Source organism: Azolla caroliniana, unplaced genomic scaffold, assembly GCF_043228905.1.
Source record: "Azolla caroliniana isolate FFs.n. ecotype wild unplaced genomic scaffold, voAzoCaro1.0.p SCAF_11, whole genome shotgun sequence".
Lineage (NCBI taxonomy): Eukaryota > Viridiplantae > Streptophyta > Polypodiopsida > Salviniales > Salviniaceae > Azolla > Azolla caroliniana.
Window position 1 is genome coordinate 10,003,047 of NW_028230446.1, and position 14,935 is coordinate 10,017,981.

The following is a 14,935-nucleotide window of genomic DNA, read 5'->3' on the forward strand; positions in this document are numbered from 1 at the left end:
CCTGAGCGGTTCGGGTGAGTCAAGACGTAGTCTTCGACGAATCGGCATCATGGTATAAGCCCGATTCGACTCCACCCGGCCCGACCAAGGAAGAGTTGAACGTCAGCTCAGAGGATGATATTCGGCCAAGCCCTTCACCAAAGGACCGTCCAAGCTCTACCGGGCTATTTGGACCACACGAGCCTTCAAGCCTTCCAAGTATGTCACGGCCAAGTCCAAACTTGGACAAAGGCAAAGGTAAGATGCCCGAATACGAAGTCGATCACCCCGACGACAGTGATTCGGATGTCTCAATTTCCTCACTAGACAGTGAATTTGGTGTACCCATCATGCGGACACTCGGAGTAAAGAAGGCGCTCACATCGGGGAGCAAAAAACTTTGACGCTCACAACGAGTACATGGCTCATCATTATGCCTTCGGGATGAAGGTAGCATCCGAACAAGAGCCCAAGAGCTCCACCGAAGCCGCTCGTAAGCCACAATGGGTGGAAGTAGTCGACCATCGCCGACACAATACAAGCCTTGAGGGGGAGGAACCGAGATTGCCACGGCAAAGAAAGCCGAAGGCCGGATGGAAGCACATGAAGACGACGAAAGCCAAAGCGGATGTTGGATGCCTCGCACTTGAGCTTGAGGGGGCGTGTTGAGAGATCAAGCTCAACTTAGTTTAGTTATTTAGTCAACCATGTAACTTCGTAGTTACCTAGATAGAATCTAGTTAGAACTGTTGACTATAACGCCTTAAATAGGACCTTGTACTTAACTGGGATATTCTAGATACTCTACTCGTAAGTATGTTTAATATAGAACTTACACTTTTGTACCTATATTATCCTCACACATGTGCACCCTTGCACATGAGATCTATATATACCTCATTGTAGGTATTTTTGTATTTGATGATAATGATGCTAATTTAATATAGAGTTAATCATCCCCCATCTTGTGTTGTTCATAAGTGTTAACTTCCTCTCTCTCTCTTCCTCTCACACACATACACACACATATCACTTAATCTTCCGCTTATCAACTAATCACAAAATTAGGTACTAATTAACCCGTAGTTAATCACCTAATTGATACTAACGAATTGCGGCCCTTACAAACGAGCAACTCATTAGTCTCCAAAACGAGCACACGGAACTCCAAGAAAGGTTTAGCCAGTAGATTGGTGCGAGACAAATATACATTGTCAAAGTCCCTCCACCATCTACAAATCTCCGCGGCACAAGACCAGGAACTTGAGCAAGAACAGTATGTGCAGGAGTTAGCCATGAATTCGGATCGGCTCCTCTGACTCTACGACCTACATACGAAGGAAATGGAGACAATGCTCGCCGGGATAACCGCAGTGTTCGAAATCGTGAAAACCAAGCTCGAGCAAGACATCGCAACTGCCAAAGACGAATTGAACACCCTACGTGCCAAATACGAGATGGGCAAAGCACACATCAAGGCACTAGTGGTAAAGCACCGGTTAAAGCTGAATCAGAAGGTTGAAGAGGCACTAGCTCACGGATGGAAAGAATGGTCGGCTCAAGCAACCGAATTGCAGGTTTTCTGAGCAAAAGCCGAAAATCGGAAAAAAGAGGGCCACAGTTTTTACAAGATGGATGAGAATAACATTCAGATCCTCCACGAAGACCTCAATGAGGAATTCCAAGCTTTGGCCCGAACACACACCATGGCCATCGGAAACCTCCTAGAGGAATTTAATGATGATCAACTACTGCTCATGATGGAAATAGAAGGTTAAGAACGCACGTGCCTCCAAGCCAAAAAGGAAGCAGGCGCTGGGGGACATGCCTCAGAAGGCAGGATGACTGAGGAAGCATCCCAGGAGCTGAAAGAAGAAGAGGTGACACGCCTCGGCTCGGAGTTGGAACAAGTGGTTGAACGAACCACAACGCTAAAACAGGAGGAAGTGGCTCCGGGATCCACAATGGTAACTCAAGACCAACAACTCGATTTGTCGGCCGAGTAACACACAGATGAGCCAAAACAGGAGGAGGCGACTCAAAAGCCGATGGAACAAACTGAAGCCCAGGAGAATACGGAGCAAAGGGCCGATTTGACAACCGATCTCACACGGAGGGAGTCGAAGCAACCGGAGGGCATCACATCAAATTTGGAAGAAGACTAAGTGTACAATAGCATTTTTTTCGGCTCTTTAAAATAACAATATTCTCAAATTCTCAATTTTGATTTTTTTGGAGCGATTTTGTTTTTGGGTTCGACGTGCAAGGGACTGTTCCACAAGCATGCCATGTGTTATCCGTGGGACAAAGGGCACGAGGTGTGAAACGAATCTAAAGAGACGAGTAGGTAAAAAGGGAATCGGCTGAGCACTCGCAAACGAGGAAGGTGGAACGAAATACACATAGCCGAGAATAAAGGCCATGAAATTAGCAGGAAGTAGCTAAAGCGTGCCAAGGAGAGAAGAGGCTATATAAATCGGGGAACAACAGAAGAAAGGACGGGGGAATATGCATAGGTTATGATATATATAGAGAGAGAGTGACTAATATAATCGGTTTGTGTTGCCTTGTAATCGATTTTATCCAGTAATCAATATACATACTTTTTGGGTCATCTCTGTGTTTGTTTCCGTAATCTGTACTTTCGATTCTATTATTCCTAAGACGTAAGTGGAACACCGGTTGTGGCCAGCTATCGTGTAGTTATTCAGCCTACTCGGCCCTATCGTAGTCCCCTACGCCACCATGATTCCTTGACCCGATTACTCAGGGGAGTAATCGAAGCTGTTTCTCCAAGAAGGAGATAACATAAATGGTTTGGTTTCAACTTTTTCTAAATGGTTTGGTTTAAATACTGAGAGTTCATAAACGGTTTGGTTTGGTTTTTGTTTTAAATAAACAGTTTGGTTCGGTTTCTTTGCCTTGAAACCGAACCGAACTGTGCCCATCGCTAATGCGATTTTTGGATGTTTTTGTTACACTACTTTTAGATGTAGTACATCGAAGACACTCCCAAACAAACAAGGTTTAGATGGTGCCTTTATAATAAGACATCCATAGCCCCAACTCTCAAGTACACAACTCTTCAATTTCAATATTTGTAGTTGTTACTAATCACTTTTTTGAAGTGGTGCAAGACATTACCCATGTTTAATTAATTTCAAATTGCAAATTTATTTTATATATTTTTTGAGTTCATGATCATGTACATCTTACTGGTTTAAAACTATTTGTTTTGTGCATAACTTTTATTAACCACTTCAAAATCTTATCTAATCCATTTTAAGTCCAATTTCTTTTGTTTGCAAATTCTCATGTGAGCATACCCGCTAACCAAAATCATAACATACAAAACTAACTAGGATGAGCCACATAAAGATCACATCATGCCGACTACTTTTTAGCATGCATATTGTAATCAAAATGTACTTTTACTTTCATAAATTTGAAATCTTACTAGGTTAGTGCAAGGGCTTTGACTAACTTACAACATATTGACAAATTAAAATTGGAGACAGCAACATATCTTAGAACAAGCCACATAAAAGATGATATCAAGTGGACTACCTTCATTCACTCCAACAAATTTGAAAGCTCCTATTTTTCTCATAAATATGAAATTTCACAATGTCATTGCTACATGTCTACACAATCATCAGAATGTGTTGCATGCAGACTTACATAATCTTTAAATGTACCCAATCCAATCATAGTGTGCATGTTGATTTGCCTATTCAGAATATGGATGCGCATTAAGCATTTATTACAAACGCTTTCGTATTTGTTGCATATTTAGGGTCACAATGAGCCATTGCAATTCTCAAATAAATAAGCTTTGGCATTCCCATAGTTGTTTTTGAAGTTACTATTATTTTCTGTCAAACTAGTGTAAAATTATGGAGTCTTATTAGCTTTTTGGTCTAAAGAATTGATATGAGATCAATAAACAAGAACATCACAATGTTGGGAGCACAATGTGGATGCTAAAAGGCTAGTGTGCATCATCATAATTTAGAGGTTTGCTTCAAGATAGGACGAATGAAATCATTGTAACCTTCTGGAAGACATGAAAAGTTTAAAGGACTATTCCATGCTTCTTTATAGAGATTGGTGTACACGTCCCCATCATATCGACCAAGTATGGACCCTAAATAATAGTCGGAGTGATCAAAGGCATCGACCAAAGCCACTGCATTCAACCTCACCTGTAAAACACCAAAACCAAGCTTCATAAAATGGGCATTGTCACTACTGAATTCAAAAACTTCAATCAACAGATTCCCAGTCTAAAAAACTATTTTAGTGACAACTGTGCAATTTCATTTAACTGCCGTAGGACTAGCTGTGAGATTTCATATAATTTCCCAGAAGGCAGTTGAGGTGGTTGCTAAGAATGGATGAACCGAGTGCAATTTGTTGCTAAGAGTGGATAAAGTGAGTGCAATTTGTTGCTAAGAGCGGATGAACTAAGTGCAGATTCAAGAGATGAACATCCATACCTCACGGAACAGGGCCCTAAGCTGCTGTTTAGCAAGGATGATTTGTCTTTCAGAAAGATAACCTATCGATAGAAAGTCCCCTGCATGAGCTATGAGTAAAGAGATGGCGTAGACTCGGCAAAGAATATCAAGCTGCCTTTTTACTCCTTCCCCTGGAAAGTCTCCCCTCAAGGCATCCATAAATCTGATAGTCAACACAAAGAAGGAAAATAGTTAAAAGAGGAGAAAGGTTTGATATATAGTTCTAGAATACTTAGCATACAATACACGTAGAATACATGCGCTAAGTATTCTAAAAGTATTCTACCCTTTTTCTTTGCATAATTAGGATATGTGTTCTATAGAAAAAATATGTTAACTATGTTAATAACGTAGAATACATGTAGATTATGTTGAATACAAGAAAAATACGTTAAACACTTGTTAAATACTTAGAATACGTGAAACATTTCAAAATGGCAGTTCTAAAATGTAGCATATGTGTAGAATACTTTTAAGAATTCTAAACGTATTCTCAACATAAAATACGCTTTTTTAACAACTATGGTCTGAATTAGGAAAAAAACTCTTACACAACTAATGTCTACAGAAAGAGTATGTATGTCTAAATTAGGACACTGTGTATACAAAATTCACAGAGTTCATCATGAAATTTTCTTACTTTGTCACCACAATGAGCTCACAGTGTGCCCTGGAAACTTCAACTAGCTCAGCAGAGAGTTCAGAGAATTCTGAAAATTTAACAGAAATCTAGTCATAACAAAAAAGGGACCCACAGCATTTAAGTAAAAAAGCTCGTGAGATATTGCACGTGCCTGTTTCCTGATCGACCGCCTCTGCAATCTCAGCAGCGCATCTATTAGCCATCCTTGCTGATCTTGCTTCAAAAGCGTTTCGAAGTACCAATGTTTCCATCCAATCAGCCCCTACAAGATAACCATTTTTCTTCTTAAAAAAAATTCGTTGAAGGAAATACAAACAAAAGTAGTTCTATGGATAATCTAAAATATATCATTCCCCAACACCTAACTAAGTTTCCATGAGATGGGCGTTTTCCTTCCACTAAGGAATCTAAAAGTAGAGGAGCAATTGGATCACTATTACCTTTCATCACTTTACAGTTTTCCTTCATGAGTAGTCTGTTGCCCAAATAAGCAGCAGTACCAGATGGTATTTGATTCCCTGATCTGACTTGTGAAACAGTCTTCATTAGAAACTTTGCAACCTGTTGAGAAACAAAGTCATTTATTGAATTCAAATTTAATGATAAACATGTGCATAAATAAATCAAAGATATGATAAAGTATGTGCATTTAATGATGCACATTTATTTGTATGTAAAATGATAGATATGATAACATATGCATCCATATACCAAAAAGCAGGCAAACTCACTTGAAGCAATAAAATGACATTGTCGCCCTCATATGTACAAGCAGGTACATATACTGCATACAATTCGGGAAGACCACTTGCGCACAAATAACCATGACCCCCACATAATTTTCTACATTCCTCGATTGCATCCTAATCATCATAAAATACCAATATAGGCACACGTAATAGTCATAGTTCACTAATTGTAATGTTAAAACTGAAACTGCTTGTTGTGGGTCACCAAAAATACTGTTAAACTGAAATCACCGGCTATAAGTCACACAAAAAAATGTTACAAATCTGAAACCAACAGAAACTTACAGCTGTAACTGATGTTGTCATTGACTTTAACCCTGCGGTGCAAGCATGCACCTCAGGTAAGGTTGAGAAGTCTTTCCTTTCCAAACGATCCATTACATCTGAATATAGCTGATCCATCCAAACACCTAAGAATCTATATGCATACGCAGTTGCAAGGAGTGGAAAAAGTCGATGTTGTTGTGTCATATAATCCAACACTTGTATCTCAGATTCCTTTCCTGGTTTGCCAAACTGACGTCGCACTGCACTATATCTTACGGCTATTGTTACAGCCCTAGAAAGATAGTCTGATGCATCAATGACAATTGATCTCCGTACATACACCATTGCTCCATAACCCAATTGCTTGGGTATATTCGACGGTATGTACTTTCCTTCCTTTGTCACTTTTGCCAACCTGCAAACAGAAACCCAGAATATTTCAGCCTAATATATTTCAACAAGCTACTAACTTGCTGAGGTGTGCTGAAATAATAAGCTAAACCTCATCAACATATTATCCCGTGGAATCCTGACATGATCAAGTCGGAGAAGGCCATTATCCATGGTATTGTATCCTCCATTCCCAAACTTGACACCAATATCAGCAACTACCACACCAAATAATGGCTGATGATCATCGAGGCTACGTATTTGCACAATAAAAGCTGAGTTATAGTGAAAAGACATTTGTCAGCGGCTTATCACAAAGAAGCATGGTCCTAACAACAAAGCAAGAAAACACAGACTTAATAAAAAGCTATGAAGTCATTGATAACACACCATGGACACCATAATCGTGCCCATCTATTAGGAGGCGTGCATAAACAATTGCATGGGTTGCGACCTTCCCAAGACCTCCAGGCCACCACTGAAAGCATACAGGTACTTATTAGCATCTATCATCTAGCAAAGGAATAACATTCCATCATAGAAATTCTTTGTACAATGTTAACAATTACTATTAGGACAAATCCATACTTTTGTTGAAGTCAAAGTGGGTGAATCCAGCACAAACTCATCACTTGAGGGATCAAATGTAGCTGTTGTTTCTAATCCTTGCACATTAGATCCATGACCAAGTTCCGTTTGGGCATAGCATCCGATTATTTCTTGCTTGTAGGCAAGTGGCAACCACTTCTTTTGTTGCTCATCTGTAGCTTGCCCTTTCATGGCAGGTATGAACATACCCTGTTAAAAATGGAGGGGTTTAAAACCCAAAATTTTACAACTTGAAATTGGCTATGTTTGGACTATCCAATGTCATTGTCCTTGGTGTACACCTTCGTTACAAAAGAGTAACTACCTAGTTTCAGCTATAATATCAATTCACTTTAGCTACCTAGTTTAGGTACAATTTCATTTTGCTTTACCTCACCAGGCATTCTACAAGATTGGCAAGGATGTAATGTAATACTCATAGGTGACTTTGGGGTTTGGTCTCATAAAGCCATTAATATAACATTTCATCTCTCAAACACAGAAGTATGAAGCTTCAAGAAGAATACCCAATGTAAGTCGGCATAAGTTGGCTCATCTATAAAATGCCTCAGCTTAGCTGCCTCTTTCTCTGTACCATCATCATATGATCAGACTCTGAAAACAATCATTGCAACCTAGATCGAAAAAACAATGCACATCGATAAAGTAGATTAGTGTTTTCTCTAGGACATTTAATGTAATGGTATATACCATTTAGCTGCAAGTTCTGTATAAGATCCCATGCATGCGCTGCCTTCTTCAAGGTGTTCTGGAAAAGCTCTGTCCGACTAAGTTGTACTCGATTATCTTTCCTGAATACCTACTCATAAACAAATTGATTATTTAAACTAGTCTCATTAAAAGGATCATCTCATCTACGTGAGAAAGATTTTGGAAATTTTTCCACGAATTACGGCTTTGGTTTGATTATCCTTTGAATGAAGATTTTGCAATAGAAATAGAATTCTATGGAATCCATCATATAATAACACCAATCTTAAGGTGGAAGAATTCTATGGAATATATTCAGACACGAACCTTCATGTTAGAGAAACACAGCAGAAATCACATGTAAAGCACCAGAATTGACCAGGAGTTGTGAATGATGTGAAGCATCACAAACTAATGCCAGAAAGCAACAAAATTATATATTGAAATTATCAGCATCAAATCAATGCAAAGGAATAGTCATGTAATTATCCAAATAACATCAGCCAGAGTATGATTGGCATGGCATGATCAGAATATTGCAACACGGACAATCATAATAACAACGAGGATCACCATCCATTATTACCAGTTGGATATAAAAACATCAGAATAACATAAACTACGAGAATAATGTCAGCCGGAACAAGATTTCCATGCAAGTTCTCAAAATCACAAAGTGACACATCAGAAGGACATTAACAAACATGTGAATCATCAAAATAAGAATGAGAACAGCCAGAACACGATCTATTGCAACAACATTGAGATTGAAATATTCCTAAAAAAATAGAATCTTGAGCGTACAGATACTATTAAGAAAATATGAGATCACGGAAGGCAAAAACCTATTCCTCTATGGATAGTATTTACCTAAATACTACCCCTAGACGAACAGATTGGTATGACATTAAAGACTTACAGGATCACTGGAAACAAGGTGAGACATGCGTTGAGACAGGGAAAGCTCCTCAGTTCCACCTGCCCAAACGATCTTCATAGCGTCAACGTCGAACCGAGCATTGCGACGTTCCTGGGAGAGGAGATGGGTTTCTTCTTCTCCATCTTCACGAGCAGAAAGGACGGGAGCTGATGACGCAGGCATGGCGGGGGAGAAGGGTTAAGCAGAAGATGAAGATGAAGATGAAGATGAAGATTTTCAGACCGGTTTGGATTTCTCTTTGTCTGTTATCGTTTGAAAAGGCTGCTTTTTTAGTTCGGATTGGGTTGGGGATGGACATAAAAAAAAGCAGCAGCAGCCGCCATAGCCATGAGAATACTGTATATGTATGTATGTATGTATGTATGTATGTATGTATATGTATATAATATACGTACATAAATATATATACATACGTTATACATATGGGCTTCTTCTTGTGAAGGGTGCTCTGCTATTTTGGGAGACTAAGAGGCTTTTTTTGGTCTTGGTCTTTACCCAAAAAGAGCTTCTACATTCGATCATCGATGATCCCGACACTCGATCCCGCCATCGAATACTCCCAACTCCTCCTCTCCATATACTTCTTCTGCCTTGCCTATGCATACACGTATTTTCTATTGCTCGATCATTCGAAAAGGCGTATGTATGCATGACTTAATCATACATGTTGTTGTCCTTTGGGATTCTCTAGCCAATAAACTACGTAGACGATCGCCACTTGTTCGTCAATCCCTCTCTTTTGACTCTTTGCTACAAAGGCGTATATATTTTGGGCTTTCAAAGAGCTCAATAGGCCACAACATTCTGGAAGAGACGGATGGCACTTAAAAATGTATTTGTCCTCTTCTGGACACATTGATCTAGAGAAAAAACCTCGTGTGGTTAAGAAATGACTTTTTTCCGCTCATGATGTTTTCCATTTGTAGTGAGCACTCCAAAAACTACCATGTCTTTTATGTTCATGCCATTATACATCATTATTCTTGCAATATATGCCACCCATAGTCTCATTGTTTCAAAGGTTATTTTGACTTTCAAGGATCTTACCTAGTGACCTCAAATCATGCAAACCATGTGTGCGTCTCTCAACTCTTTGGATGATATGTTCCATGGCAATCGGATATTAGCTTGGTCGAACTTATGATCATTGTCTTTGTGAATCCAAGTAGGATAATACTTTGTATGGTTAGGATTACCTCCCAAAGGCCCTAAGAACGTTTTCTAGGGCTACATTCCAAATGTAACATAAGATATAGACATATTGTGGTAGAAAAGACAAAACCCTCTTTTTCAAGAAAAAATAGGTGCAACATATTTAAAAGAGACACGAGATTGCAAATGGAGAGCACGGAAAGAGACACATAACAAATTAAAGAAAAGGCCATCATGCAATACACGTGGCCATTGAGCTTTACGCTCAAACCTTATGAAATCCCACTTTAAACCAAACCTCAGCTTATACAAATAAAGTATCACTTCAGGTTTAAAACATTATACATACTAAGCTGCTGAATCTAATGATGAAGATTTGGTAAGACCATGTCTAGCATGGTAAGGAAGAGGGTCTAAAAAATTTGCCATTTCCTAGTACTAGCGCCAATTTTAGAGTGACTTTCAAATGTTGAAGTAATATGGAGGGGGCTTCAGAAAGCCTCACAGCACATGATGAAGTTCCCTAACACATTAGAACTTCCCATTCAATACTCATTGTCATAATACTGTTATTAATAATTTCGGCTACATTGAATCATGAAAAAATGGCTAAATTACGTGATTCCCAATGCTTAAAATTAACTTTCCAAAGTAGTTTCTTCAAACTGTAACATCGAAATCCACATCAAACAGATTACAAATTTCAATCTTTTCTTTCAGTGTCAGCATATCAAATAATTCGATAATCAAAAGGTGGTACGATGAGTTTCAAAGAGTACTGCCAACAACCAAGTTTCTAAAACTTCTCCAGACCTAATGGACTGCCTCAACCATGATGAAGGCTATAGAATTGAAAGACAAAACAAAGACAGTCACAATAAACACCCAACAGAGAAGAGAAAACACTCACACACAAACATACATCGAGAGCATAGCACGTTGGATTGATACCTTGTACTGTTTATGTACAATAGCAAAGATGAGATAAAATTCCTGTAATTTCAATGCCTGAAACTGTATTGCTAATTTAGTAGAATCACAAATACATGTGTTGCGGCTTCTATTAGCTCACTAAAGGGCACATATTTGCCAGTCCCATGAACCTCACCTTAGTCAAAAGAAAAACAAATGTTAGCCAATCAAGGAAAAGAATTCTTAAGGTGAATTTTCTTCAGGGGCGGCCATAAGCCGGAGCCTTTCTTCTGCTGCCTTATTACCCTTCTTTGCAGTCTCCTCAATCAACAATGATTGCAAGTCGCTACCATTTGCAAGGCTGTTAAATTCAACTGATTTCGACGGTGCTGAAGGATAACGCCGCTGGCATAGTGTCATCAACCTCTTTATTGATTGCAAATACTTTCTTGTCGTTTCATCATTCATGATGTGAGCAACACTGTTTGTGTAAATCTTCTCTCGTGCTGAACGTTCGTGGATGCCAACCATAGTAACACCAATGGGCCACGGTGCATTACCAATTGCAAGCTTAATGTACTGATCCATGGCAGACAAATAGTCTCGCTCCATGCACCGCTTCACAATAATCATCAATGCTTGTCTGATATCATCTGGTAGCACCTGAACACATAACAGACAGCTTTTAGTGTGTTGCCATATACAAAAACCATAATGGTGAACTCCATAAGTAGCAGGAAACAAGAAAATGCAGCATATACATTTACTTTACAGATATGAGCTTAGTCTTGAGAACTTAACAATATTCTTGTAAATATCACACAAAATTAGGAGTATTGCCAACGTTTTCATTAGAGACACATTTAAATATACCCTCTCCTCTGTCCATGTCTACATCTGCTGACGTGGCAAGCCATTTTCCATTCTTCATTTCAACAGGTTTTGTTTCGGTATCCTAATTTCTAATCTGTTAAATATTGAAATGTCCACATTTAACTGTATAATTTAAATGTTATAAATGTTATAAATTGTTTTTAGGTTACACCGTACCATCTATGGTATTCTCCAGCAACAGGTATTTTTTTTGGGTTTGAACCATTTCTTTTACAATCTGTCTCATATTGCTGCTGAACTATGGAGAAACCATGATATGGACATATATTTACAAATACAAATATATAGACAGTGTTGCGCAGCACTATTGGGGTTTAATTAAGGTTCAAGTAGGTCCATTACCAATTGGATCACTTTTGGTTGACCAGAACCTGGATGTTTATGGCCTTGAAATACTCATACATAAAGGATGAACTTCCCTTCTGCACTCTTATTTTTCAATTGTTCACTTAAGAGAAAATATCCAATTCTGCGTACTCTTGTAGCACATAAAACCGAGATACTTTGCATGCCGCAGCTAGCTAGAAGGTCTACAATTCTTATTTGCACAAACTCATGGAAACTACTTGTTGAGACAAATTATTCCTCTTCTGCGATATAAATATAGTTGAGACAAAAAACATTGTGGCGCATTGTCTGACATGTACTATATAAGCAGATGTTTTTTGCAGGCTGCGCCAACAAGTTTTGGCAAAAGATCATTCCATGCCTTTCAAAACTGGTGGAATATCTAATAGAACTTTTAGAGTCTACAAGATAAAAAAATCAATTCTCCCTTCTATGAGGAGGATAGTTTTGTATTATATTTTCGGTTCTAGGTGTCGTCTTTGGCCTTCCCCCCAGGACAGTTAGAGATAGATAGATACAGATATAGATACACACACACACACACACACATATACATACATAAATATACACAAGTATATATAGGTATTCAATCTATGGCTCACCATCATATGACTAGTAGGCTACAGCTTAATCACCAGATCCATGAGTCTAAGCTAGAAACTACTGGGTGTAGTATGCACCTACACACCTCTAGCCAACTGTAGGGTCAGTAGAAGTATATGGTCTGTGGAGAGTTGGACAACAGCCGAAATAGTGCAGGTTAGATCAATTATTTGGGAGGTTGTGTATCCAACGTTCTACACAAATCTGAGTTTCGCGTAATTTGCACTTGCATATTCAAAATTTACCTTTACTTTTTGAGATTGATGTGGGGGTAATTATTAGCTATTTTAATATGTTTTCGAATAAAAAATGACCTAAAATCAATTTTATTCTTTCCATAAGACTATTTTATACTAATTATAACCCTACGTCTAACAGTTTATCTACAGATCATACAATAGCATCTAGGCTGTGGCTGACCGAATCGCCATAGACCAAGTTATTGAACCCATCTCTGAACTAACTAGCTCATTAAATTTATAATACTCATGAAAACCCTACACAATGTCGAAAGCAACCAAAAATGATGCTATAAATCAAGCAACAAGAGAAGAAAAAATAATTTACAGAGAAGCTAAAATATCCCACACTCATTGGACATTTACCAAAAATACCCTGAGTTTCCAGAAAATACCAGAACACCCATATGTAGTAGTATACTTGAGCTACAAGAGGGAGGGGTGTTGTGGTCATTTTCTCAAATTTAGAGGTATTCTGTTAAATACCCAGTGTTTTAACCTATATATTAATTAGCGTACCCTCTTTCTGCACATCTTGAAGAGTGGATTCAAGTAGCGCGCACATTGTTTGAATGTAGCAACACTTGATTTCCCCCTACTAGTCCTTTTCTGAGTGTCGGGACGCTCCTCAAGCTCTTGAGCCCACTCCTGAAGAAGCTTCTTGAAGAAAACCAAGATCTTATCCTCATCACAAAGTTCACTGAAATCTGCTTTCATCCTCTTGGAGTCCTTATCATTCTCTAAATCGGATGACTCATAATCGCCGACATGGTCACCAACACCAAGATCAACAGGTCCAGTTCCTCCATCATCTCCTCTATCTTGACCACCATTTTTCTCTTTCTTCTTATCTCGATTACTATTACTATTTCTACTCCGCCGGTTTTCAAGAAAACCACTCCTTTCTTTCTTTTTCATGTCAGTGAGGTCCATGAGAAAATCGTTTCTTTGACCTTCCATGAGTTCGGTGTCAGGGTCCGTGACCCCAGCTTTTAAAAGAGCTTTGATTCTCTCTAATCTCATATCATCATCCTCTCCGAACAATGTGATTGGTTGCTTAAGATATCTGAGGCGTCGGATGACTTCAGCACGGGGTAGTACGAGATCGTCAAGCTTCTCTTCCTCCGAGAGGAGAATGGTTTTTCCTTTTAGGTTTGAAATAGACGAAGAAGGAAGAGATTCTGTGTTTATATCACCTGTGGAGGATCCATGGCTGACAAGGGTGGAGGAAGAAACCCTAGATTTGGCAGAAGCCCTTCGTCTATCTTCGAGTTCTTTTCGCTCTTCTTCTCTGATACGGTCGACTTCTTTCTGTTCGATCTCTGATCTTCTGACGAATTTCCGTCCTGCGAAATTCTCGGAGAGAGCTTTGCGCTTCCGTTCGATCTCCTGCTTCAGCTTCTCCATCGCCACAAGCGATAAAAGAAATACATACATACATACAGAGACCAAACACACACGAATCATTATATATATATATGTATGTATGTATATGTATGTATTGCTATGTATGTATGTATGTATGTATGTATTGCTATGTATGGCTCGTGTCTATTCTGCATCAAATCATAGAGAGGGCTGGTGAGGGAATCGCGGCCACAGACGGTGTAGGTCGCTTAGAGGAACGCGCGTGCGATCTGCACCGTCAGATTTCGATAAGGAAGAACACGCGGAAAAAAAAGTTGTCAGAGGTCGCCCAACTCTGAGTCGATGGTCGCCCAACCCTGTTAGAGGTCGCCCAACTCTGAGTCGTTGGTCGCCCAACTCTGACTGTTACAATTCTAACTGTTGCAAGTCGCCCAACTCTGACTGTTGCAAGTCGCCCAACCGTTTTAGGTCACCCAACCCTGACATTTGCAGGTTGCCCAACCGATTGGTCGCCCAACCATTGCAGGTCGCCCAACCAAATGTATCATTTTGACCAAAATCTTCAAATAAGCTTGTTCATTACCCTTAAAACTTACAATAACATATCAAACAGTCACAAAATCCAACCTCAA

At 39.1% G+C, this 14,935-nt stretch overlaps 2 protein-coding genes across 2 annotated transcripts; both read right to left on the reverse strand.

Moving 5' to 3' along the window:
* Positions 1-3,920: 3,920 nt before the first annotated feature.
* Positions 3,921-8,967, reverse strand: LOC147857739 (peroxisomal acyl-coenzyme A oxidase 1-like). The gene is made up of 13 exons (XM_087327360.1): positions 8,767-8,967; positions 7,848-7,956; positions 7,664-7,725; positions 7,137-7,346; positions 6,939-7,026; positions 6,661-6,823; positions 6,177-6,573; positions 5,874-6,005; positions 5,583-5,703; positions 5,294-5,404; positions 5,140-5,209; positions 4,479-4,662; positions 3,921-4,184 (listed from the first exon to the last, which is right to left on the reverse strand). The coding sequence occupies exons 1-13, from the start codon at positions 8,947-8,949 to the stop codon at positions 3,984-3,986; spliced, it is 2,031 nt and encodes a 676-aa protein (XP_087183486.1). The 5' UTR covers positions 8,950-8,967; the 3' UTR covers positions 3,921-3,983.
* A 1,952-nt stretch (positions 8,968-10,919) lies between these two features.
* On the reverse strand, positions 10,920-14,360 carry LOC147857740 (splicing factor Prp18 family protein). Its single transcript, XM_087327362.1, has 2 exons — positions 13,455-14,360; positions 10,920-11,514 (listed from the first exon to the last, which is right to left on the reverse strand). Exons 1-2 carry the CDS (start codon positions 14,340-14,342, stop codon positions 11,095-11,097), a joined length of 1,308 nt encoding a protein of 435 aa, XP_087183488.1. The 5' UTR covers positions 14,343-14,360; the 3' UTR covers positions 10,920-11,094.
* Positions 14,361-14,935: the final 575 nt, after the last annotated feature.